The sequence below is a fragment of the Zeus faber genome (genome assembly GCF_960531495.2).
Source record: "Zeus faber genome assembly, chromosome: 7".
Taxonomy (NCBI): Eukaryota; Metazoa; Chordata; class Actinopteri; order Zeiformes; family Zeidae; genus Zeus; species Zeus faber.
In genome coordinates, this window is record NC_137203.1 from 577,501 (window position 1) to 602,113 (window position 24,613).

The 24,613-nt window shown below is 44.8% G+C and overlaps 2 protein-coding genes across 2 annotated transcripts in view; both read right to left on the reverse strand.

Moving 5' to 3' along the window:
* The window catches only part of LOC307232627 (PR domain zinc finger protein 12-like), a gene marked incomplete at both ends in the record, with an annotated part of 14,520 nt that extends 11,291 nt beyond the window's left edge, over positions 1-3,229 (reverse strand). Inside the window, one exon of the mRNA XM_080003728.1 lies at positions 3,211-3,229. Coding sequence (XP_079859854.1) covers positions 3,211-3,229 — 19 coding nt within the window. The remainder of the gene's footprint in view (positions 1-3,210) is intronic.
* Positions 3,230-4,208: 979 nt separating this feature from the next.
* LOC307233317 (far upstream element-binding protein 3-like) lies at positions 4,209-23,764 on the reverse strand. The gene is made up of 18 exons (XM_080004636.1): positions 23,630-23,764; positions 20,049-20,154; positions 16,626-16,659; positions 15,733-15,779; positions 13,531-13,602; positions 13,387-13,444; positions 12,888-13,050; positions 12,715-12,813; positions 11,458-11,562; positions 10,801-10,903; positions 9,306-9,406; positions 8,956-9,094; positions 7,637-7,797; positions 7,383-7,453; positions 7,060-7,142; positions 6,758-6,829; positions 6,337-6,443; positions 4,209-5,960 (listed from the first exon to the last, which is right to left on the reverse strand). Exons 1-18 carry the CDS (start codon positions 23,720-23,722, stop codon positions 5,952-5,954), a joined length of 1,623 nt encoding a protein of 540 aa, XP_079860762.1. The 5' UTR covers positions 23,723-23,764; the 3' UTR covers positions 4,209-5,951.
* Between the last annotated feature and the right edge of the window lie 849 nt (positions 23,765-24,613).

The window sequence follows — 24,613 nt, forward strand, 5'->3', positions numbered from 1 at the left end:
AATAAAATGAATTAAATTAAATTAAATTAAAGTGAAGTGAAGTGAAGTGAAGTGAAGTGAAGTGAAGTGAAGTGATCCATCACACGGAGCGAGTGGCGGAGAAGGAGACAGGAGGCGGTTTTATACACTGCTGTCTGTCTGTCTGTTTATCCGTCTGCCTGCCTGTCTCACCGCCTCACGTTCCTTCTCTGTTCTGAGCAGGAACCTGTGTTTATATGCAGAAGCGACGGAGAGGTGTGTGTGTGTGTGTGTGTGTGTGTGTGTGCGTGTGTGTGTGTGTGTGTGTGTGTGTGTGTGTGTGTGTTAGTGTGTGTGTGTGTGTGTGTGTGTGTGTGTGTGTGTGTGTGTTAGTATGTGTGTGTGTGTGTGAGTGTGTGTTAGTGTGTGTGTGTTAGTGTGTGTGTGTTAGTGTGTGTGTGTTAGTGTGTGTTGGTGTTAGTGTGTGTTGGTGTTAGTGTGTGTTAGTGTGTGTGTTAGTGTGTGTGTTAGTGTGTGTTAGTGTGAGTGTGTGTGTGTGTTAGTGTGTGTGTGTGTTAGTGTGTGTGTGTGTGTGTGAGTGTGTGTGTGTGTGAGTGTGTGTTAGTGTGTGTGTGTGTGTGTGTGTGTGTGCGTGTCAGGGTGTGTTAGTGTGTGTTAGTGTGTGTGTGTGTGTGTGTGTGTGTGTGTGTGTGTGTGTGTGTGTGTGTTAGTGTGTGTGTGTGTGTGTGTGTGTGTGTGAGTGTGTGTTAGTGTGTGTTGGTGTTAGTGTGTGTTAGTGTGTGTGTGTGTGTGTTGGTGTGTGTGTGTTAGTGTGTGTGTGTGTGTGCGTGTCAGGGTGTGCAGCAGCATGAAAGGCTGAGTGACGGAGCAGGAAAACAGATTATTTGGGATTAAGCTGCAGCTTCAGCTGCTTTTGCTCCTCATCTGATATTTATGAGTTTGATTCATTGTCGCCTCGCGAGACACGTCACACAATTGTTGCCCCCGATTTTTTGGGGGGAAACTTTCTATTTTATAATTATACAGCAATAATAATATATACTAAGACTGTTAAATACTAATATATACTAATGCTATCATATACCTATATAGACTATAACTATTATATACGAATATATACTATAACTGTTGTATACTAAAATATAGTAATACTATTATATACTAGTATATACTATCCTATTATATATTTATATATCCTAATACTATTATTAACTAATATATACTGTAACTATTATGTACTAATATATAATATAACTCTTATATACTTATATATTCTATAACTATTATATACTTATATTCACTAATACTATTATATACTTCTATATACAAATACTATTATATACTAATATATTATAAGTATTATATACTAATATATACTGATAGAATTATATACTTATATATAGTGATACTATTATATACAAATATGTAATAGTAATATTATATACTAATATATACTAATACAATTTTATACTAATATATATTATAACTATTATGTACTAACATGTACTATAACTATTAAATACTTAAATATAGCAATACTAGTATATACTAGTGTATACTAATACTATCATATACTTATTTTTATTAATACTATAATATACAAATATATACTATGCTAATATATAGTAATACTATTATATACTAATATATAGCAATAGTAATTTCTGATTCCAAATGATGTTTTACCTTCGTGAAGGAATCATAAAACTCCTGATTGATAGTCCCTTTGAAGGGTTAATTCATATTTGTATTAATTATTGTTCATGTTCTTTGTACTTGCTGTGCCTTCATATCACACGCTGCGTTCATTTGACTTTTACTCTTTTCATTTCGTTGGATAGTGCGGCACAAGAAAAACCCTTGAACGGGAATCAGTATTTCAATTATATAAGGTGCGTTTCTTGTTTAAGACTTTCTACATAATAATAATAATAATAATAATAATATTATAATAAATTACTAAAAAAGCAAAATGAATAAAAGAGAAAAGGAGAAAATATAATCTTGGTTGTGTTAAAGCTTTGTGTGTGTCGTAATATATTTAATATATATTTAGAAAATAATTATAAATACACGTCTAAATATATTTCGCTTAACATGTATTTTATAAAATACAATACTGTAGTTTATAATTTTATTTAATCAAATCTATTTCACACTACGGAATTCTAGTGAGACCGGAGGAATCGGCGCACGGTGCGTACCGCGGAGCGGCACGGAGCGGCAAGGAGCGGCACGGAGCGGCAAGGAGCGGCACCGAGCGGCAAGGAGCGGCACGGAGCGGCAGCAGGTTCCGCTGTTTCCAAATGAATTTGATTTGTTCTGCACTTTAATGAGACTCTAACAGAGGTTCGACTTGAATGAGAATTAAAGAAAAGTGAGGAGGGGAGGAGGAAGAGGGGGAGGACGAGGAGGAGGGAAGGAGCGGCAGGTGACTGGCACGCGTAAAAACAAGAGAGAGAGAAAAGAAGGATGGAGCGGCTGTCTGCACCAGCTGAAGGAAGGAGAGGAGGGAGAGGAGGAGAGAAGGAGAGGAGGAGAGGAGGGAGAGGAGGAGAGGAGGGAGAGGAGGGAGAGAAGGAGAGGAGGGAGAGGAGGGAGAGGAGGGAGAGGAGGAGAGGAGGAGAGGAGGAGAGGAGGGAGAGAGGGAGAGGAGGAGAGGAGGGAGAGGAGGGAGAGGAGGAGAGAAGGAGAGGAGGAGAGAAGGAGAGGAGGAGAGGAGGGAGAGAAGGAGAGGAGGGAGAGGAGGAGAGGAGGGAGAGGAGGGAGAGGAGGGAGAGAAGGAGAGGAGGGAGAGGAGGGAGAGGAGGAGAGAAGGAGAGGAGGGAGAGGAGGGAGAGGAGGGAGAGGAAGGAGAGAAGGAGAGGAGGAGAGGAGAAATAAAGGGCAGGACGTGCAGGAACAGGAGTGATATTGTTCCATCTCCGCTTGACGTCATAAAGCAACAGCGATGCATATTCATGCGAACAACGCGACACAATCAGAGTGCTCCACGCGCACAGCGACCAGACGGAGCCGCGCGCTCCTCGTGATAATCCTTAATAAAAAGACTTTCACTGAGCCCCCCCCCCCCCCCCCCCCCCCCCCGCACCGCGTCCATGCCGCGTCCATTCCGCGTCCCCTCCTGCCGCACCGCAGCTTGGAGGGCTCATTATAACTGTTTGAAAAACCGTTTGTGTTGGAAAGAAGCTCAAGAGGAACCAAAGCCACACCCTGGATCCACAATCACACCCTTGATCCAGAACCACATCCTGTGGACCCAGAACCACATTTAACTTCACATTCCTAATAAAGAGTGAGAAGTACATACTGGATTGGATTTCGGATTCTTTTGGGTTGAACCCCTGGGGGTCCGCAGATCGCACTTTGAGCACCACTGCAGGGTCTGACAATACTCCATCTTTATATTTTCACCGTTTCACCGTAAAACATAACGAGAGTTTTAGTTCCAGTTAAGAAAGGACTGAAGAGGATGCGGCAGAGGAGGTAGACAGTCCATCAGAGCTGATTCCACATCCATGGGGCCCATTTGGCCTCCTTCCAAATAACCATTATTTAAATGATTCATCACACACTCTAGTTGTACTTACAGCGCCGCATCCTGTATTTTACGGCTGCTGAGCGCCTGTACACACCACCCAGGATGTGTGATTACAGCGTGTACAGTATTCAGTGTGTGTGCAGTGTGATTACAGTAGCGTCCTAATGACAGATGACATCAGCCTGTGGAATGTTCCATCTGTTGTGGAAACATGAATTATTGATCAGACAGGAACAGGAAGTGGGCGCTGCATCGTGCTCTTTCACTTTTCTTTCATTTTGGGTTTTTCCATTTTCACTGTTGAGCATCACAGCAGAGCGACAGCCTCCGGTCTCCATGGCAACACAGCAGTGAGATTGTAATTAGAGAGAATGGCAGAAGGAGAGAGGGAGGAAAAGAACAGAGGTGGACAAGAGCTGCAGAAAGTCTCCGCCACCTTCATCAGCCCAGGAGGAACGAGGGGAGCGGCCATGATGGAGGTAAAGGACGCTGAAGATCGTTTATTTTAAACGAAAACATGGAAATCATCTTAAACTGCAGAATTTCTTTTGATGTGGTGAACTCATTTCATCAAATACTAAACAACAGGTAGAAGCTTTCATAAAACAAAGCCTGTTTATTATTCAGGACTTTTGGTGGTTTTAACCCTTTGAAACATTAGGGAGAATAATCACAAGTGCGACAGAGGTTCAATCAGAAAGTAGAGCATTTATTACCCACATGTTAATTACCGCTTCCTCAGCCAGCTCTAGTACATAGACGACTCTATCGGTCAATAGAATATTCTAGAAAAATCTCAAGGTTATACAGTTAGAAAAACAACTTAATTCAGGGTGCCGAGCGCCCGCCCCCCGGGCCCCCCACCCGGGACAGGAAGTGGGGGGTGGTGGGAGGGGGGACGGGGGACGCAAGCCACCGTCCGCCGGGCGCCGGATGTGGGACTGAAGCCCCTCACAGCTCTCCTCGCCATGGAAACGCCCTCACGGAGGCTGGAAACCCTGATCATGTGATCAGAATGAACTAAAGAACTACGTCAGACTCGTCGCAGGGGGGCACCCAGAGAGACAGCGAGAGAGAGACAGAAACAGTGAGACAGGTAGCCTAGCAGTCTTGAGAATATAACATAGCTTCTCTGTCATTGGTGAGACACAACATGTGAATTAAACAACATCTTAACAAGATAACAGCACCCGCCAGAGTGGAAATTTACATAAACCATATTCTCTTATTGACAAAATTAATATTCATATTGGATAAACAGATTTAAATAGACCCCTGTACAGGAGAACGCAATATCATCCTCACCATTATTATTAATATCACACAGAAAGAGCATAGAGCAGCCAGGTCCACCGTCAGCCACTTCTGGGCTCAAACATCAGCACAGTTCCACAGGTAGGGTGGTCTAATCAGCACAGCTCTACAGGTAGACTGCACTACAGGTAGAGCGGTCCAATCAGCACAGCTCTACAGGTAGACTGCACTACAGGTAGAGCGGTCCAATCAGCACAGCTCTACAGGTAGACTGCACTACAGGTAGACTGCACTACAGGTAGAGCAGTCCAATCAGCACAGCTCTACAGGTAGAGCGGTCCAATCAGCAGAGCTCTACAGGTAGAGCGGTCCAATCAGCACAGCTCTACAGGTAGACTGCACTACAGGTAGAGCGGTCCAATCAGCACGGCTCTACAGGTAGAGCGGTCCAATCAGCACGGCTCTACAGCGGTGATAACACGCCCCAGGGTTGCGGTGGATGGTTGAGCCCAGGTGGGCGGGGCCTCAGGCTGCTCTGCATCATCACATCATAAAAACTTAAGAATCGCAGGAGCCTACGGGAATAAGAACTATGAAACCATTAAACCAAAACACGTCATTGCACCTCCATGATGGCCACCAAACAGGTAAAATTAGAACAGTCATCCGACAGGGATCTAGTAGAAAAACAAATACCGGCTGACGCCATTAAAATGATTCTACAAAAAAAAATAAAAAAAAATAAAATAAAATAAAAAATAAAAAAAAGAAAGAAAAACAATAATAACAGAGTCAACACACAATCTGACGCATGCTTTAAAACATTCACAAAATAATAACACATGATCATCTTCCTCAAGACTGCTAAGCCTCATACCGTTGTATTGCAAAATAAAACTAGACAAAATATAGATTATACTGGATTTTGTTCAAAGCCACACTGATACATCTTTTAAGTTCAAGTTTGATAAAAAACAAAGGAAAATAACAGCTCTATATCGTGTAGACCAAAAATCTGCCCGTCAAAATATCAACTTTATGGTTAAAAATCAGAAACAAAGAGTTGTTGATTTAATCCTTAGTTTGGTTCTACAAAAAGGAAGAAGGAAGCCGCAGAGGGTCGCTAAGGAACGCCAAGTCTGTTGCCGTGGACGACCATCCAAAACAATGGCAGCCTCTAGTGATCCTAAACAAACAGGAAGTGATATCAGACAAGAAACACAGATCAAACACATTCAAACTATTACCATGTGGAGTGGGAGGGGCCAGTGTGTGGGGGCGGGGCCACTGTGTGGCGAGAGGCCAGTGTTGCTGTGGTTTGTCAACGACGCTCACAACACTCTTAATCTATTTTTTATTTTGTTGATGTTACGAAAACAAGAGTAAAATGTTTGAAGGGGGCCCCGCCCCAGGCAGAGGGGGCAGGGCCCCCCTCTCTAAAATGGCTCTGTGCATATATATTTTTTATGAATAATTGAGTACATTTATGCACTTAGTGTCTTCATTTGACACCTGTGCTTATTCACCACTACTTTGGGGCGCGGCTCCATATGGCTTGGTACCTGTATCTGAGGCTGGGACGGGGGCCACAGGTAGGGCCCCTGCTGTCTGTAGTACTCTGCTAGCGCTGCACTGTAGTCTGGAACAGAACTCTGCTGAGAGGACTGACCTGCACACACATGATGATGATGATGATGATGATGATGAGGAGGGCCACACACCACAGACTATACAACCAGCAGACAGGGCCACAGACAGGAAGGGCCACACACATGCAGGGCCATAGAGACGGGGCAACAGAGACAGGGAAACAGACAGGCAGGGCCACAGACAGGGTGACAGACAAGGCGACAGACAGACAAGGCAACAGAAAGACAAGGCGACAGAAAGACAGGGCGACAGAAAGACAGGGCGACAGACAGACAGACAGGGCGATAGACAAACAGGGCGATAGACAGACAAGGTGACGGACAGACAGCTTACTCTGTTTCTTGTAGTAATCTTCCCAGGCCTTACTGTAGTCCGTCACCACACTCTGAGTCTGGTTCTGCTGACCTACACACAGACACACACACACACAGTGTGTTACAGTGTGTGTGAGACAGTGTGTTAGAGTGGGTGAGTTAGTGCTACAATGTGTGTGTGACAGTGTGTGTGCGTGTGACAGTGTTACAGCGTGTGTGTGTGTACAGTGTGTTACAGTGTGTGTGTACAGTGTGTGTTAGTGTGTGTACAGTGTGTGTGTGTGTACAGTGTGTGTACAGTGTGTGTGTACAGTGTGTTACCGGGGTCTTGCTGGCCACTGTTCTGCCAGCTGGTCTGGTACGTTCCCCATCCTCCTGCCACGAACGTCTGAGCGCTGCCACAGCTGAAATGAACGAAACATCAATACAAAAATTGATGACAACATTCGTTAAAATATCAAGCTTTTAAAAAGACTGAATGACTAATAAGCAATTAAAATATAAATTATCATAAAAATATACAAAATGTGTGTTTATAAACCTGAAAGCTGGTGCCGTGCAGAATGAGGAAATCAACCAAATTAAATAAGGGGAAAACGGTCAAAGAAACAGCATCGAACTCCACATGGCACCGTGTGTCTTACTTGTGGTGTGTTGCAGGACCCTGGGTGAAAGGACTGAATCCAAAGCCTCCATTACTCATAATACCTGAACCCTGGGGGGGAGAGGGGGGTTACACTTGTTGCTTTGAAAGTCTTTCACATGCAGTAGAATGTCTCCAGGTTCTGGAGCTGAAGCTGTTTACTTCCAGGTGAGATCAAACTCAGCTACAGGTGAGGGAGTTAATGGATGAATCCCCCTGCAGGCAGCCCTTGGGCCAAGCAGCATGAGCTTTTACCCCGATCTTGTCGTCGATGAGCTGGCGTGCGAGCTCCAGCTGCTGGGCGGAGCCTCTGATGGTGAACACCCGGGTGTTGGGGTCCGTGGAGGGAGGAGGGTTCCTCTGCAGCTCCACGTGAGCTCCAGACTGCTGGTTAATACTCTTAATGGTCTCGCCACCTGCACACACACGGGTCATTCTGTGAGACTGCACTAACACTCCGGATCTGGCTATGACATCACACAGGTCAAAGGTCAACACCACACCGTGCCCTTCATCCAAACACTGCAGAAATGTCATCGAAGCAGATGCTTCCTCTGCTCCACGGCACGAGGAGATGCATTTGATACCCCCCCCCTTCACCCCAGACCAATAGACTGTCCTGAGGTCATTAACCCATTGTTAACCAAATGAAACTGACCTTAATGGACCAGTAGAGTTGGGGGGGACCACCAGACCACCAGCCTGACGGCACACTCACCATATGGTGTCTAATGGGAACCAGTTGACGGTTCCATTGCTCCTCCCTCCTCACAATGAGCGCTCAGTGGCTTTAAAGAGCTTTTAAATAGACTGAATGACTAATGCCCCCCCCACCCCACTGCCCCGCCTGCCTGTCTCTCTGCCTGCCTGTCTCTCCATCCCTATCCTCTCTCTTTCTTCCATAGATTTATAGTTTTACCCCTGCTGTGCTTATACCTTTACTGGTCAACGTGGAACACAATGGTTATATACAGTACATCTAACATGAGGCAAGATGAGGGCAGTAGTTGTTTTAAATGCATTGTTTTGATCTGGGTAATTGACAGTTATTTGCATTTCATATAATTTATGGTCTAAGACTACAAATTGTTTTATCGAGCTTCAACAAGTCCATTATTTTGGCGTTAAGAACTTTTTTATTAATTCAAACTAATCGTTAAGAGCTCAGAAGAAAGCTTCCAGAGGAAGGAGCCAAGCAGGAAGTGGAATTGGCCTCACGGGAAGTGGCCTAGCAAAAAGTGGAAGTGGCCTAGCAGGAAGAGGACGGGGCCTCGCAGGAAGTGGCCTAGCGGGAAGTGGAAGTGGCCTCGCAGGAAGTGGAAGTGAAAGTGGCCTAGCGGGAAGTGGAGGTGGCCTATCAGGAAGTGGAGGTGGCCTATCAGGAAGTGGAAGTAAAAGTGGCCTAGCGGGAAGTGGAAATGGCCTATCAGGAAGTGGAGGTGGCCTAGCAGGAAGCGGAAGTGAAAGTGGCCTAGCGGGAAGTGGCATATTAGGAAGTGGAAGTGGCCTATCAGGAAGTGGAGGTGGCCTAGCAGGAAGTGGAGGTGAAAGTGGCCTAGCGGGAAGTGGCCTACCTTTTCCAATGACAAGGCCACACTTGTCAGCAGGGATGGTGTAGGTCACTTCCTGTAGAGGTCCTGGAGAACCAACGGCCCAGTCACTGCGACCTCTGACCCGACCAGAACGCATGGCTGAACCAAAACCATCCCGCTCCTACACACACACACACACACACACACACACACACACACACACACACACACACACACACACACACACACACACACACACACACACACTTTAAAATGTTCCAAACACCCAGTGCTACATATTTACAGTGTTTCTCCAACACACACACATTCTATGTACATGTCCACACAAACACAAAGTAGTGTGTGTGTGTGTGTGTGTGTGTGTGTGTTACCTGCGCGGTCTGGATGAGGTCGTTGATGAGGTGAACGGCATGCTGACAGCGGTCTGGCTGACCCATCACCATGGCAACACGTTCTGGGCTGATTCCGTCATCTAGAGCATCACACAGCAGAGTTCATGGAGCTAAAGTCCTCAACGTGGTTCTGAGTGACTTGTCTCAATTCTTCATACATTGTCACAAACATCTTGCAATTTAAGCGTCTGACAAGGCTCTGTGCAGCCTCCTCAGCATGGTGTCATTACACTCTGCACATGAGGTGACAATGTATTACAAAAGGTGCACAACTTTTTCTCGAGAGCAGGAAACTTCTTTTGTCATCCAACTTGCGCATCCGGCAAAATAAGGCCAGTTTGAGTAGTGACATTGCAGCAACCAGTTACACATTCCACTCCATGTGCACCACCCTGTCTGCTAAGCTAACAGGATTTCTGTTGAGCATTCTACATCACAATATCCCTCAACATTCTGAATATTCACACTAGGGCTGGGTGATAAAACTATTTTGATCAGTTCCGCGATAACGATGATGATAAATTTATGATGTAGATGGGGATGGTAGCTCAGGCGGTAGAGCTGGTGGTCTAGTGATCTAACGGTTGCTGGTTGGATCCCAGGCTCCTCCTGCTTGCATGCTGTAGTGTCCTTGAGCAAGACACTTAACCCCTAATTGCTCCTGATGGCTGCGTCCGTCGGTGATTGAACAATTGTAAGTCGCTTTGGATAAAAGCGTCTGCTAAATGTAATGTAATATGATTTATTTTCGACTGTTTTTTTAGTCACTTTTCCTCTACCTACAAAGATGACACCAACAGCCAATCGTACAGCAGAGAAACAACCATGTGACATGAGCAGCCAATCGTAGAGCAGAGAACCAACCATGTGACGTGAGCAGCCAATCGTCTGACAAGTTTTGGGTTCCAGGAGCGCTTGCTCCACTCTCACCCCGGCCCCGGCGCTCTCCGCCCGGAGCTGACGACGTGCCTTAAACACCAACTTGAACTTGCCCTTCTCCCAAACCAAGCCAGGTGCAGCCCTCATCCCCACAAAAGGAGAGCGAGTCCACTCCAGTATAATATATATTTATATATTATTTATTGTATTTAGTTATCTCATTTGTTTTTACTAAATTATTATTATATTTATTCAGTGTTTGATGTAAAGCCATCAGGATACAGTTAAAATGGTAGATTGAGCATTATTACTAATAAATATATATTGTGATAATTACGTCCAGCCCTAATTCACACCAGTCTGAGCTCCGCCTCCATTTGCTACCGACCAATCAATGCCGTGCAACATCCACGTCACGTTGCAGAGGCGGCGTGATGTGGCAGGCGGCCTGCGGAGCTGCATAGCTGCTGTAATTGTCCTCGCATGTAGAGGCCTTCAAGCACTCTGCCAGAGCCCACATATTGGGGATTGTAAAACATTATTCATTCTCCCCTTTACTTTAACATTATAGGAAAAGTTTGCAATGTGAACTGACCCGCTTTAAACTGGATTCTGACTCCAGCATCATTCTGGATCTTCTTTATCATCTCTCCGTTTCTGCCGATCACGATACCAACAGCGAACCTGGGAACTGCCACCTGGGTGGGGGGGCAGAGGGTTGTAATGAGATTACCATTCTACAGAAAGACAAGAACATCTAAAGCGAAGCACAGGGATGAGTTCACATTGCACATTCAATGGAACTGTGGTGCGGTGAGGGCGTGGTGTAGTAGGCTTGGGCAGATTGGTGATTATATCCTAAACCTATAGCATTGAAACGGACGACAGAAATGGAATATTTCATATTCTTCAACATGGAATTCATTTTGTTCAAAGGAAAAACATGCATCAGTCCGTCTGCGGCGGGGAGCGGAGAGGGTTCCCTGACTTCATTTGGTAGAAACTGGATGTTTTTGTGTAAATACTTGACTTGTAAATAACAAATCCTGCCCTTGTGGAACAGACCCCCCCGCCCCTGATAGAACCCTAAATTTCCAATCGCTCTCCCCCAGCCATCGGCAATGTCCTAATGTGTGCGTCTGGTGTGGTGTGTGGTGAGCCACACACCAACCACACACCAAGACAGTGTGTGTGTGTGTGTGTGTGTGTGCGCGCGCGGTGTATGTGTTTGGTGTGTGTGTGTCTCTCTTACATCCAGGGTGCTTCCTCCCAGACGAGCAGTGAAGTCGTTGCGTCCAGATCTGAAATCTCCCTGATCCTTCTCCCTGATCACCTCCAACACCAGCTCTCTGGCTGCCTGGAGGAGGAGAGGGGCGAGGGAGGGTGGAGGAGAGAAAGGAGTGAGGTACAGGAGAGGAGCGGAGGATGAACATCCGATCAGGGTGTAGCATGGTGTTGGACCAAGTCAGTTTGGACTTGTTTGCTTCTAGTTCAGAAAGAGACAAACTGAACTGGAGAGTAACCAGTTCCAACCAGTCTGTGGAAAACAGATCAAACGCTTTCTATTAATATTAAAATTATAATGTTATATTATAATATAGATCATATTATTATACAATACATTTTAATATTCAAATATAATATTCAAATATAATAATAATTATTATTATTATAAATATATTTAAATATTATATTATAAAGAGGCTCCTCCTTGGAGAAGTTTATGACAGATACTTTGAGTGTTTAAATATTATAATATGATATTATAATATTAATATTTTAATATGATATTATAATATTTAAACACTGAAAGTATCGGTCATTATTATATGATATAACATTTAAACACTGAAAGTATCTGTCATAAACTTCTCCAAGCAGGAGCCTCTTTATAATATAATATTTATATTTGAATATTATATTATAATATTAAAATGTTATATTATAATACATTATGACATACATATATGTCATAAACTTCTCCAAGGAGGAGCCTCTTTAGACAGATGGTTCAAGCAGCTCTTCCACTCTAAATAAAGAACACAGTTTGTTTTCTGAGTGGATATCATTTCAGACGGAGGATGCGGCCGTACATGGCAGGCTATCGAACCGTCCCGGACGCCCCCTACGGTTCAATACGGTGAAAGTCCAGGTGGGTGCGGCGTTGGTGGCGCTTCCAATTGTTCCACTGTTGCAGCTCCACTGGCCACATCACTTTCACATAATTTCTCTATTTTTGTGCGAGGTCTAGTTATTTATTTTCAACCACACGCTCCGAAACACCAAACTAAACAGAGCTTGTGGAAAATAAAGTGTCCTCCCTTCATTGTGTCCTCCCATCCTCCTTTCCTGTCACCAAATATTAGGGACGCCATGGAACTCAAACACCACCAAACTGCGACTACTCCGCTCTGTCCCAGTGACACCATGACCCGTCACCGGAGAACTCAGAACCAACACAGTGTGTGGACAGAGGAGCACTCCACACATGTGTGTATTCAGTGTGTACCTGCACTTTGTACGGGTCTCCAGAGATGCGTAGAGGTTTGTCGGCGCCGGTCGGCATCGGACCGTCCTGAATCATCATCATTTTCACACCCGCACGCTCCTGCACACACAAACACGTTACAAACGCACACACACAAAACGCACACAGGAAATGCACACACATTACAAACTCACCTGCAGCTGTTTGATGGTGTCTCCACCCCTTCCGATCACCAGTCCCACCTTATTGGCCGGGATCAGCATCTCCTGTACGGAGCCCCCCCCCTCCCCGTCGACATGGAAACCAGGGCCGTTACGACAGCGCTCCACGATCTGAGCCAGCATCCTCTTGGCCTGCCTGGAAACCACACACACACACACACGCACGCACACACACGCACACACGCACACACACGCACACACACGCACACACACGTTAGACACACGTTAGACACACGTTAGACACACGTTAGACACACGTTAGACACACACAGGAGAGGTAGCACTGGACAAACAGTGAGCTCACTGCAGCTGAACTTGACCTGTTGTTCACATGCACCAATTCATAATCCTGACTCAAACCGTCTGAACATTCAACACAACAACATTCATGTGCAGGTGAGAACGCATGTTGCCATGCCATGTTGCACCAGCATGTTGCCATGGAAACCAGACGAGACCGGAAGTGACTCACTCAATGCTTTCTGGAGTTCCTGTCAGAGAACACGGCCGCTCCATCAGCCCTCCGCTGTCTGCGCACAGGTCAGAAGAAAGGGAAGTGAAAACAGACCCAACACCAACACCTGGACCCAACACCGTGGCTCCAACTCACACTCACCGGCAGCGATCTGGATCTTACAGCCCGACTCCAACTGGATTCTGGTGATCTGCTCCCCTCCCCGACCGATTACTGGAGGAGAGGAGAGGATGAAGGAGGGAGGAGAGAGGAGATTGGGAAGGGGAGGGAAGGGGAGGAAAGGTGGAGTGTGGACGACAGGAAAGTTATTTGTCTCCTCTGGCGTTCAGAGCAGAAGGTCATGGAGGTGAAAGTTTAGCGTTAAACTAAACTGCTGTCCTCCTTCTCTTCCAGCATCACTGCTGCCAAGAAGGCCTTCTTCAACGATAGGATCAACGGTGCCACAGACACACGTAAGTTATTCGCCACCTTCAAGTCTCTGCTTTACCCTCCACCACCTCCCCCAGCTACTAACCTCACTGCTGACTGCCTTGCCTCCTTTTTTACTAACAAAGTGGCAGCCATCAGCAGCCAATTCACTAAACAACTTACTCACAACCTGTCTTCTCCAGCCCTGGGCTCATCGTTCCCTGGTTTCACCCCCCTCGCTGAAAGTGAGGTATCTAAACTACTAACATGTAGCCGTCCTACTACCTGTCCGCTAGATCCGATCCCATCTAACCTCCTTCAAGCCATATCACCGACTATCACCCCGGCAATCACACATGTGATTAATTCTTCCCTAACTTCCGGCACTTTCCCTTCCGCTTTCAAAGCGGCTCGGGTCGCACCACTGCTCAAAAAACCCTCACTCGATCCCAATCAAGTAGAAAACTATCGGCCGGTCTCTCTCCTCCCATTCCTTTCCAAACCTTAGAGAGGGCGGTCTCTAGACAGGTTACAGAGTACCTGTCAAGAAACAACCTTCTTGATACACTTCAATCTGGCTTCAAAAGTGGTCACTCCACCGAAACAGCCCTGTTGTCTGTGACAGAGGCCTTAAAAACTGCTATAGCTGCTGCCAAATCCTCGGTTCTCGTTCTGCTAGACTTATCAGCTGCTTTTGACACTGTCAATCATTGCATACTCCTGTCCATACTCTCAAGCATGGGCATAACGGGCAGTGCACTTTCCTGGTTCGAATCTTACCTTACTGGGCGCTCGTTCAGTGTGACATGGCGAGGCCAGCTGTCTGTGCCTCACAACCTCACCACAGGGGTGCCCCAAGGCTCTGTGCTAGGACCCTCCTCTTTGCCATATACACCACCTCACTGGGCCCCATCATCCACTCACATGGCTTTTCATATTACTGCTATGCGGATGATACTCAACTCTATCTGTCCTTCCCGACCGACGACCCTACTGTCTCGACGCGGATCTCGGATTGTCTCGCTGACATATCCACATGGATGAAGGATTATCATCTTCAACTAAATCTGGCGAAAACGGAACTGCTGGTCTTCCCGGCCAAACAAGGTATTTATCACAACATTGATATTAAAATCGACTCTCTATCTCTTGTTCCTACCAAGGCTGCAAGGAATCTTGGTGTCATTATTGATGACCAACTGACATTCTCGGACCATGTTGCCGCAGTCTCCCGGTCCTGCCGCTTCGCACTACTCAACATCCGAAAAGTCAGGCCGTACCTGAGCCAATATGCCACTCAACTGCTGCTACAAACCTTGGTGATGTCCCGTCTCGACTACTGCAACGCCCTCTTAACAGGCTTGCCGGCCTGTGCGGTGAAGCCACTACAGATGATACAGAATGCGGCGGCGCGACTGGTGTTCAACCAGCCAAAGAGGGCACATGTCACTCCACTGCTCATCGAGCTCCACTGGTTACCTGTAGCCGCCCGCATCAAGTTCAAGTCTCTGATGCTGGCCTACAGAGTGATTGCTGGGAATGCTCCCGCCTACTTAAATGCTCTTGTAAGAGCACATGTTGCCCCCCGGATGCTGCGCTCGTCAAATGAGCGTCGCCTGGCTCTGCCGGCCATACAGCCACGGCAATCCAGGCTATTCTCATTTGTAGTTCCACGTTGGTGGAACGAGCTGCCAAAAATGACCAGAGCGGGGACCTCCCTCTCTGTCTTTAAGAAGCACCTGAAGACCCAGCTCTTCAGTGAGTACCTCCTGTCCTAACCTACAATTACTTAGCACCACCTTGCAGTATTTATTGTTACACGAATGTTGTTGTTACACTAATCTCTGTCGCAATGTAGCTTGAATGTTATTCTCCCTTGTAAGTCGCTTTGGATAAAAGCGTCTGCTAAATGACTAAATGTAAATGTAAACTTACTGAAACCGACCATCCTGTCAGGAACTCTGAAGTCCTCCGTCATCACCCTGCAACACACAGTACGCAGTCAGCACGCAGACCGTATGCAGTCGGCACGCAGTCGGCACGCAGACGGCACACAGACCGTACAAGGAGTCTACGTGCAGTAGACATACAGGGGGGATGGTAGCTCAGGAGCTCAGAGCTGGTCTTCTAGTAATCTAAAACGTTGCTGGTTCGATCCCAGGCTCCTCCTGCTAGCATGCTGTAGTGTCCTTGAGCAAGACACTTAACCCCTAATTGCTCCTGATGGCTGCGTCCGTCGGTGTTTGAATAATTGTAAGTCGCTTTGGATAAAAGCGTCTGATCAATGTAATGTAATGTATGCAGTCGGCACGCAGAAGGCACGCAGACCGTACGCAGACGGCACGCAGACCGTATGGGGTCGGCACACAGACTGTATGGGGTCGGCACGCAGATCGTACGCAGACGGCACGCAGACAGTACAAGGACTGCATGCAGACCGTACAAGGACGGCACGCAGAGGGCATGCAGACCGCACGCAGACGGCACGCAGACAGTACAAGGACTGTATGCAGACCGTACAAGGACCGCACGCAGACCAAAACGTGCATCACCCCCCATCTATGTTAAAGTTCAAGTATAAAATGATTGCACAGATGTTAAGTACTTTATTAACAATGTAACTTTTGAGATTTATGAAGAATAAACTATTTAGTGTTTTTAATATCAACCAGCCCAGTTCACATTGGAACAGTATGTGTCCTCTGCGGAACAGGAACACAACAACAAGGGATAAAGTTAATTTTACTGCCCTGTGTCAATAACCAATAGTGATAATGACAGATCAATAGCCTGATCTACGTGTCACACAATAACAAGAAACATCTCACCTCTGATGACCCATCGCTGGAAGCTGGTTACCTACTGAGAGAGAGAGAGAGAGAGGTAATCTTTCACTCAAAGTACCTCATCAACAGAGAGAAAGGAGACGGGCTGGGGGAAGGAGACGAGGTCGGGGGAAGGAGACGGGGCCAGGGCCAGGGGAAGGAGACGGGGCCGGGGCCGGGGAAGGAGACGGGGCCGGGGGAAGGAGACTGTTTGCTCACTATCAGTTTATTTACAGATTGCATCACATTGTGCTGTTACACAACACGTCCAGCTAGTGCTAGCTAGCTTCAACAGTTTCTGCAAAGGTCTTCCCCTACAGATCAAACTCCATGTTCTAGCAGATATCCAAGCGAAGGAACCTGAGCTGACCTCGAAAAAATGACACCTTGCTTCATAAGATAACTTTTTGGGTGATTTTTATTTTATTTTATTTTTTTACAGTTTCTAAGTGAAAAAGTTAACAAGCCTGGTGGCACATTTCGGAGCGACTTTGGTAGCGCCTCCTTTGGCGACTTGAAAGGCCTCACAAACTTCTTGTAGCAGCAGCTCAGGGTCTTTACATTCTTTATTTTGCAAAACTCTTGCAGTTTGAACATATTCTTTGGCCTCATGCATGTTGCAGATCCACACTTTTCCACTGATGTTCAGTGTGGAAGCTTCTTCCCGGAGGTTCTTTCTGGTTTCAAGGCTTGGACCTCTCTTAACACCATCCTCTAGAATCGCTGGATATTTCGTGGAATCCCTTCTTGCTTCCACACAACCCCAAAGCATCATGGATCCACCCCCATGCTTGACCCTAGGCATGGTGTCCTTCTCTAAAGATGCTTCTCCCTTTTTTCTCCAAACACCTTCTTTGGTTGTGGCCAAAAAGATAATTTTTGGTTTGGTCCAAAGTTCATTGGTCAAAAGGTTCTGGGCTTGCTCCTCTACTGCTTGACTTAGTGTTGGACCTCTGCCATGGATGCTGCTGCTCCACCTATCTTCCTTCGCTCTGGAAACTCTGCCACAGATGTCTCTTTGTGGCCCAAGTGTGTTGTCATCCTGTAAACATCCTACCTGGTTAATTCTGGTTCCTGCAGAAGCTCCTTCAGTCATGTGGCTTCTTCTGAGCGTCTGTCTCCAGGTTTCACTCTCTGGACTCCTTCTTCCAGACCTCCACTTGACCCTCCCTTTATCCATTTCCAGTCAGAAGAGGTACATTTAGACATTGAATTTTGTTTCCTTCTGCATGTTGGTGGAAGTGAACTGTCTTCAACATTTTCTGAACATGTCTTAAAAGGTGTTGATCAAGATGGCTCCGTCACTGTAATGGTTCATTTCCCACGCAGCTCTGTTGCCGTTAGGGATCCAACGCTACGCTCCCTACGGTTCAATATGCACATGTGAACCACGGAATCATGGTTGAAGTCCACTGGACACGTTGTTGTGGCGTACGAGTGTGGTGTACATTAAGTGATGCCTCCTATTCAATCCACTGTTGCAGCTCCACCGCCCACATCAGCCGTGCGGAGTGCATGCGGGGTCCGTGTGGAGCCGCGCAGCTTTTCTCTATTTTTGCGCGAAGGGTCTATTCATTTTATAGACCCCTCATTTTATAGACATATTTTTTCCCAACTTCGCACGGCTATGCAGCATTTTCACGGGAAACGGGAGATGAAGCTACATAGGAATGTTTTAGTCAATGCGTCCAGTAGGAAAATGAGCCCCTGGGATGGGCGTGTCCCTTCTATTAAGAACGTCTCTTCACCGCGTCATTCATGAACGATCCGGTTCTTTTGTGGAATGAAGGGACTCGCTGGGTGGTGAGACTTTTTGGTCAAGTTTTACAGTTTTATGTTGTGTTTGTTTAAGTTGCCGTCTCCTGCCACCGGCAAATGGTTCCCCTCGATGTAAGAGATATGCTAAGCTCCTCCCTCGCCAGGAGGGGCTCTGTCTAAAAAGGAGCGCACCAACTGTCACGTCAGGTTCAGAATGGTCTGACTGGGAGCTTTTATTCAACTCTGATCAAGAGGTTTATTGTTTTATTTATTTATTTATTATTGTGAAATGTTTTTACATTTTCGATATATAAACAGAAATCAATATTTGAATGATCCACTATCCTGGACACCTCCCCTCCAATCAGATGAACTTATGCAAATTATAACAACCCACCAATGACCTTTCACCCCCCCAGTCCTACAGGGTTTAACACCAGTTATTTGTGGCAGACCACTATAAAAACACTTTTTACACCTTTTAACTTTTTTAATTAAAAATGTTTTTTCTTAAATATAAAGATACCGAAACCGTACCATCAGCGTGAGCCCACTGTTCTGTGGGATCCCAGTTGCTGTATTGCATTAGTTAACATTTTGGGCAATTTTATCATATTCCATGACTAGAGAACTACACCACAAAATTCCAGTTTTCACATAACGCGTGAGAACCTTAAGTTTTACTTCCATGTCCAAAACGGGCAAAGCCCCTTTTGGGGAAGATTTCAGCGACTTCACTCAAAGACTATTAGAACTCAAAGTCTCCATGGATTTGTTTTTTCCCCTTCACAAAAAGTAAAACTTATAACCATTATATTTTCATCTATTGTTTCCAGGTGTGTGGGAGTGATGCGGACTCATTTGATTGGTCTATATCTGGCGGCATATTGATTGACTCCAGTTTAACTTTGGCCCCACCCCGCTCCCCCTGTGTCACCTGCACGGATCTTAGTGCAAATTACTTCATACAAAAGAATATAGATGAAAAATAAGGCGAGGCACAAGGGTGAAGCCACGCTCCCTTAGGAATGAGGACGATGGAGCTGGCTGCCACAGCAGTGAGAGGACCGCTCTGGTTTCAAATCGAGTTTTCGCCCTTTAACGAGTCAGCACATAGATCTGACATTACTCACCCTCTCCTGATGATAGCTCACATTTTTAACATTGTCCCCGTTTTCAGGTTAATTTTGTTATTTTCATTTATTTATTAATTTATCCATTTATTATGTCCTTTATATTTTTTTACTTCTATATAGCTAGCTACTGCGCATATTTGTTTTTTGTCAACTTCTGCTGCTTTAACACCTGAATTTCCCAGCCGGATTAATTAGGTCCTTTCTTATTGTTGTAACCAATACAAAATACGGAAAAATGTAGTATTTTCCACCAACATGTAGTGACGTCTGTCAGCAGAGGCAAGACATAACCCAGAGGTGTCTCATCAAGCCCCAGCTTTTCTATTGTGTCCAGAGAGTGTGGTTCTCTTACATCCGATGATTGAAATTTGTATGAAAAGTCAGAGTTTGGGACAGGGAACAGTTCCTATTTTTACTGGGTAACTGTTGAGCTCTTTGCCACTTTACTATGAGAACAACTTCTGATTTTATCCCCAGTTTATTTTGAGACTCATGACTTATGTGTCAGACTTGCAGACAGAGCTCCTCGTACCTCCATCGTCTCCAGGTCTTTTCTGTCCAGGATAGTAGAGAGAAGCTTCCACCGCTGAGGAACTGTTCAGATGGGACATCGGCTCACCGCCCATCTTAGCAGCCATCTAGCAGACAGACGGCAGACAAACAGGGTGTATGAAGGAAAGATCGACATAATAAAGACAGAAAGCGACAGAGCTCTGTAGATGTTTTGCAGATCATCTCTCCCTCTGGAGCAGTCCACGAGCAAGGCAGCAGTGTGCCCTCACCCAACCTAACCATGCCATTGACCACAGCGTACCATCAGAGCTCTGGATAGGCCACTACATTTCACGGTAAAATCTGTGTACCTGTCCCAACTTTAGTCCGAGTCCTGGCAATGTTTGTTTCTAGGGTGTAATATTTGGAAAAACAAGAAACAGACGTAGTTGAAATGAGCTGAATTATCATATGTAGTACAATGTACAATATACAATACACCCTACACCTGTGTTATAGAATCTGATTTATTATATAGAGTTGGAAGTTATAACAAGAAATAACTTTTCTTGGGATTTCAGTAAATGAAGTAGAGCGTGAGAATTGATTAAGTATGCTAAAATATATTCAGATCAGCGTTTCCGTTATCCGCAATTGCCGGTTTTTGACCGGGAAAATCGATTGAAGTCCGACATATTAAAATCTCTCCGGTCATAATGTCCGGTGAAAATAATTCCCTCTAAGCACAATTTGAATTAGTTCTGGTGGGTCATTTTGATAAAAAAAAGTCTGCAGGTCTGTTCATTTTCGTGCTTGGCAAGTTGCAACAAGAAGCCAATCAGTTTGGACGATCTGAGGCTGACCTTTTACCTCTGACCAATCACGTTTGTCGATATTGAACTAGCCCCGCCCCCTCCCCTGTGTACAGGTTGTGCTTGAAAACACAGTAAACACACAGAGCGGATATGGAGCCGCAGCGTCCACAACTCTGAGGAGAAACAGAAAGATGAAGTATCGATGGGACACAAACATCCATAGTTTGGTGTTTTTTTGGATATTGAAGTTCGACCCAAAGCAGACGCTACATATTCATTGTGTAGAATATGTCGACGGAACATTGAACACCACAAACTTAATTTATTTAGACCTACTTGTTATTTATTTTGTTCAAAATTGTATTTTAGTGAAATATTAATTAAAGGGGCTACACTTGTAACTTATTGTTCACAAACGGAAATTATTTGATTTCAAGTAGTAATATTCATAATATTCATTTATTTTTAAAATGGCGTTTACTGACGGGACTTACGGGATTTTATTTTGAATATTCAATAAAAAAATATTATACATCTACATGCTTGATGAGGTCATTCTCTACGTATCAATTGTTTTTAAGCTCAATAAACACAGATAATATTTGACCGGAATTTCTCCCATTTGTCCAGGAAATTGAAATCTTCCAGGACACATTGAACAGCACCAGATTTTTCTCACAGAAAACCGTGATTCAGACAAATAATTTATCATATAAAAAACGAATGCAGAAATATTCATTCAAGCCTTCCCAGTCCCTGCTCATGCATGGATTCAATATTTGTATTGTACAATTTTTCTGATTAATCAACCAGCAGATTCCACCTGACAACAGATACTGTCAGGTCTATAAAGCAAGGCACCAAGTGGAACCCCCCACCCAGCTCTACACGCAATGCAATATCAAAGGGATCAACAGTACGGGCCCACCATAGGTTCCGCTTCTCTAAACTTATTCTATGGGCGCATGGCGAGGAACCGTCAGTATATTAATCAATGATAAAAGGAACTAAAGGAAATTGTAGTTATTATTATTATTATTATTACTTTAATAGTGTAATTACCATCAATGAGTCTAAAATGATTACCCATAACAGACGGGTATTAATATAATAATATTTACTTATTGTTATTAAATGCATTTTTCTTGCTTGCTTTTCAATTACTACTAGATAGTTTTAAAAGAATGTCAAACACGTTGAGTTGCATGTTGCTTGTTTGAAAAATGCTATACAGATACATTTGATAATTGTGAGTGATATTAAGAGTTGATGGTAACTCAGTTAGCTCCCATTTAGTTTGTAATTCTTTTTTTTTTTTTTTTTAATCCTGCTATTGATATTGTCCAGCGGGGAAGCCAACCATTTTAAACAAATCTATTCTCTGCTAAATGGAAGTTCCGACGCAATAGATTTATATTGTATTAAAAATATCAAAAATAAATGGCTTGATCCCATTTAAGACCTCGCTACTGTTCAATGAATTGTTTCGATTCTCAATAAATATTCACCTGAATTGCAAGGAGAAAGGAGAGATGAGACAGTTCTGAGTTTAAATACTGGAAATGCTTTTTGAAGTCTTGTAGAGATTCAGTCCAGCCAGGGACTAATCTTCAGAAATACAAGTAAAATAATCTGTTCCCGGAATGTGAGGCCATTCACTAAAATGATCATTTATCACTTTTAAGGAGTATGGCTTTGTCCTGAAATGTAAGACTATAGCATGATCCACAATGAAAGTATTACCTAAAATTTCTAAAAACATGTCGTGTGAAAAATTAAAGGGAGTTTTATGGGATAAACTAGACTTTCCACTATTCTATAGTTCAGCTCAGGAGTGTGAATGACATGTATATATGAAAAGCTTTAACATGAATAAACAGCATGTCCTTTAACTTTGTCATCTGTGTTCTGGTTGAACTTGTTCCTATTTTTATTGATCGTGATCCCACATTGAGCGACAGTCTATTTATACAAGGTATTATACAAATGTACTGTATGTCACCCAGCTGTATCTATAGCACACAACTATTGATTGTCTTCAGGAAATTCCACATTGGTTCCCCCATAACTTATATTTTGAGTTAAATTTAAGGAGAAGTCATTGAAACTGACTACACGTTCCAGTTTCCCCTGGAAAAAGCAGCAGAACTAGTTTCGGGAACTTTACCGAAACAGATCGTGCTGTTGACACGATGTGCCCGTTGCCCCTCACAGCAGAGCAGGCAGCCTGCATGCCTTCAAGCTGCTTTCCAACTAGATTATGTGGCAGCATAGGGCCCGACCCCCAGCCAGGGTCTATATGGGGCTCGCCGGGTTGCATAACGCAGCCTAGTTTCACCTAACGCCCAAAGAGCCGCCTATAGGGCGGTTAGGACTCCATACGGCTAATGGACGGCGGATCACGGTCAGATAACACCCTCCACCAGGCCCTGGAGCCGTGTGCTCCGGTCCCGGACTTGTGGCTCCTGTTAGCAGCCAACAGGTTGGAGTGACACGTGTGGACAAACTTCTCCGGCTCCCCGCGTCGATCCGCCGCCCCGCGCCCCGCACAGCCGCTCCAAACTCCTGCGAAGTCGGAGCTCGTAGCCCGGGAAGCAAAGTGCGGAAAAGCAGCAACAAGTGCGATGTGTCGCCAAGCGGAGCGAAGCGGCTAGTTAGCATGCTACCGTGTGTGTGTGTGTGTGTGTGTGTGTGTGTGTGCTCATGGACTTGGAATAAAAGTGATTCCCCGGGTCCGAGCGGCGCGGCCGGGCCCCGGACTCCGGGCCCCGGGTCGAGGCGCTCGGAGCACCGCTGGGGTCGTTACCTGGCGGGCCCTCTGGAGAGCGTCGGCCAGGCCGTCGGACTTTAGCCCCGGCTGGCTCATGGAGGCCTGTCCCTGCACCAGCTCCGCCATCATGGTGCCCTGCTGCTACTGCTAACGGTTAGCTGCTGCTAGCTCAGCCTGCTGCTCAGCTGGGGGACTGTTTCCGCTTCCGCTTCCGCCTTGGGTCACGTGGTGCCGCTCGTGCATGCCGGGCCACTTCAGAGCGGGTCGGAGTTCAACGCGCACGAGCACGCGCGTCCGTAGAAGCTGGATTTTGGGTTTTAGTGTTTAGTGCTAATGTTCTAATGTTCTAATGTTCTAATGTTCTAATGTTCTAGTGTTCTAATGTTCTAGTGTTCTAATGTTCTAATGTTTAATGTTCTAATGTTCTAATGTTCTAATGTTCTAATGTTTAATGTTCTAATGTTCTAATGTTCTAGTGTTCTAATGTTCTAATGTTTAATGTTCTAATGTTCTAATGTTCTAGTGTTTAGTGCTAATGTTCTAATGTTTAATGTTCTAATGTTCTAGTGTTTAGTGCTAATGTTCTAATGTTCTAATGTTCTAATGTTCTAGTGTTCTAATGTTCTAATGTTCTAATGTTCTAGTGTTTAGTGCTAATGTTCTAATGTTCTAATGTTCTAATGTTTAATGTTCTAATGTTCTAATGTTTAATGTTCTAATGTTCTAATGTTCTAATGTTTAGTGCTAATGTTCTAATGTTCTAATGTTCTAGTGTTCTAATGTTCTAATGTTCTAATGTTCTAATGTTCTAATGTTTAATGTTCTAATGTTCTAATGTTTAATGTTCTAATGTTCTAATGTTCTAATGTTCTAGTGTTTAGTGCTAATGTTCTAATGTTCTAATGTTCTAATGTTCTAATGTTCTAATGTTTAATGTTCTAATGTTCTAATGTTTAGTGCTAATGTTCTAATGTTCTAATGTTCTAATGTTCTAATGTTTAGTGCTAATGTTCTAATGTT

Excerpts from the sequence above, each read along its gene's own strand:
- LOC307233317 (XM_080004636.1), bottom strand. The coding sequence starts at position 23,722 with ATGATGGCGGAGCTGGTGCAGGGACAGGCCTCCATGAGCCAGCCGGGG. Across the intron at positions 11,563-12,714 it reads GAGACCCGTACAAAGTGCAG|GCAGCCAGAGAGCTGGTGTT; the intron begins GTACACACTGAA and ends CTCCTCCTCCAG. Across the intron at positions 7,798-8,955 it reads TGGCCTTGTCATTGGAAAAG|GTGGCGAGACCATTAAGAGT; the intron begins GTAGGCCACTTC and ends GTGTGTGTGCAG.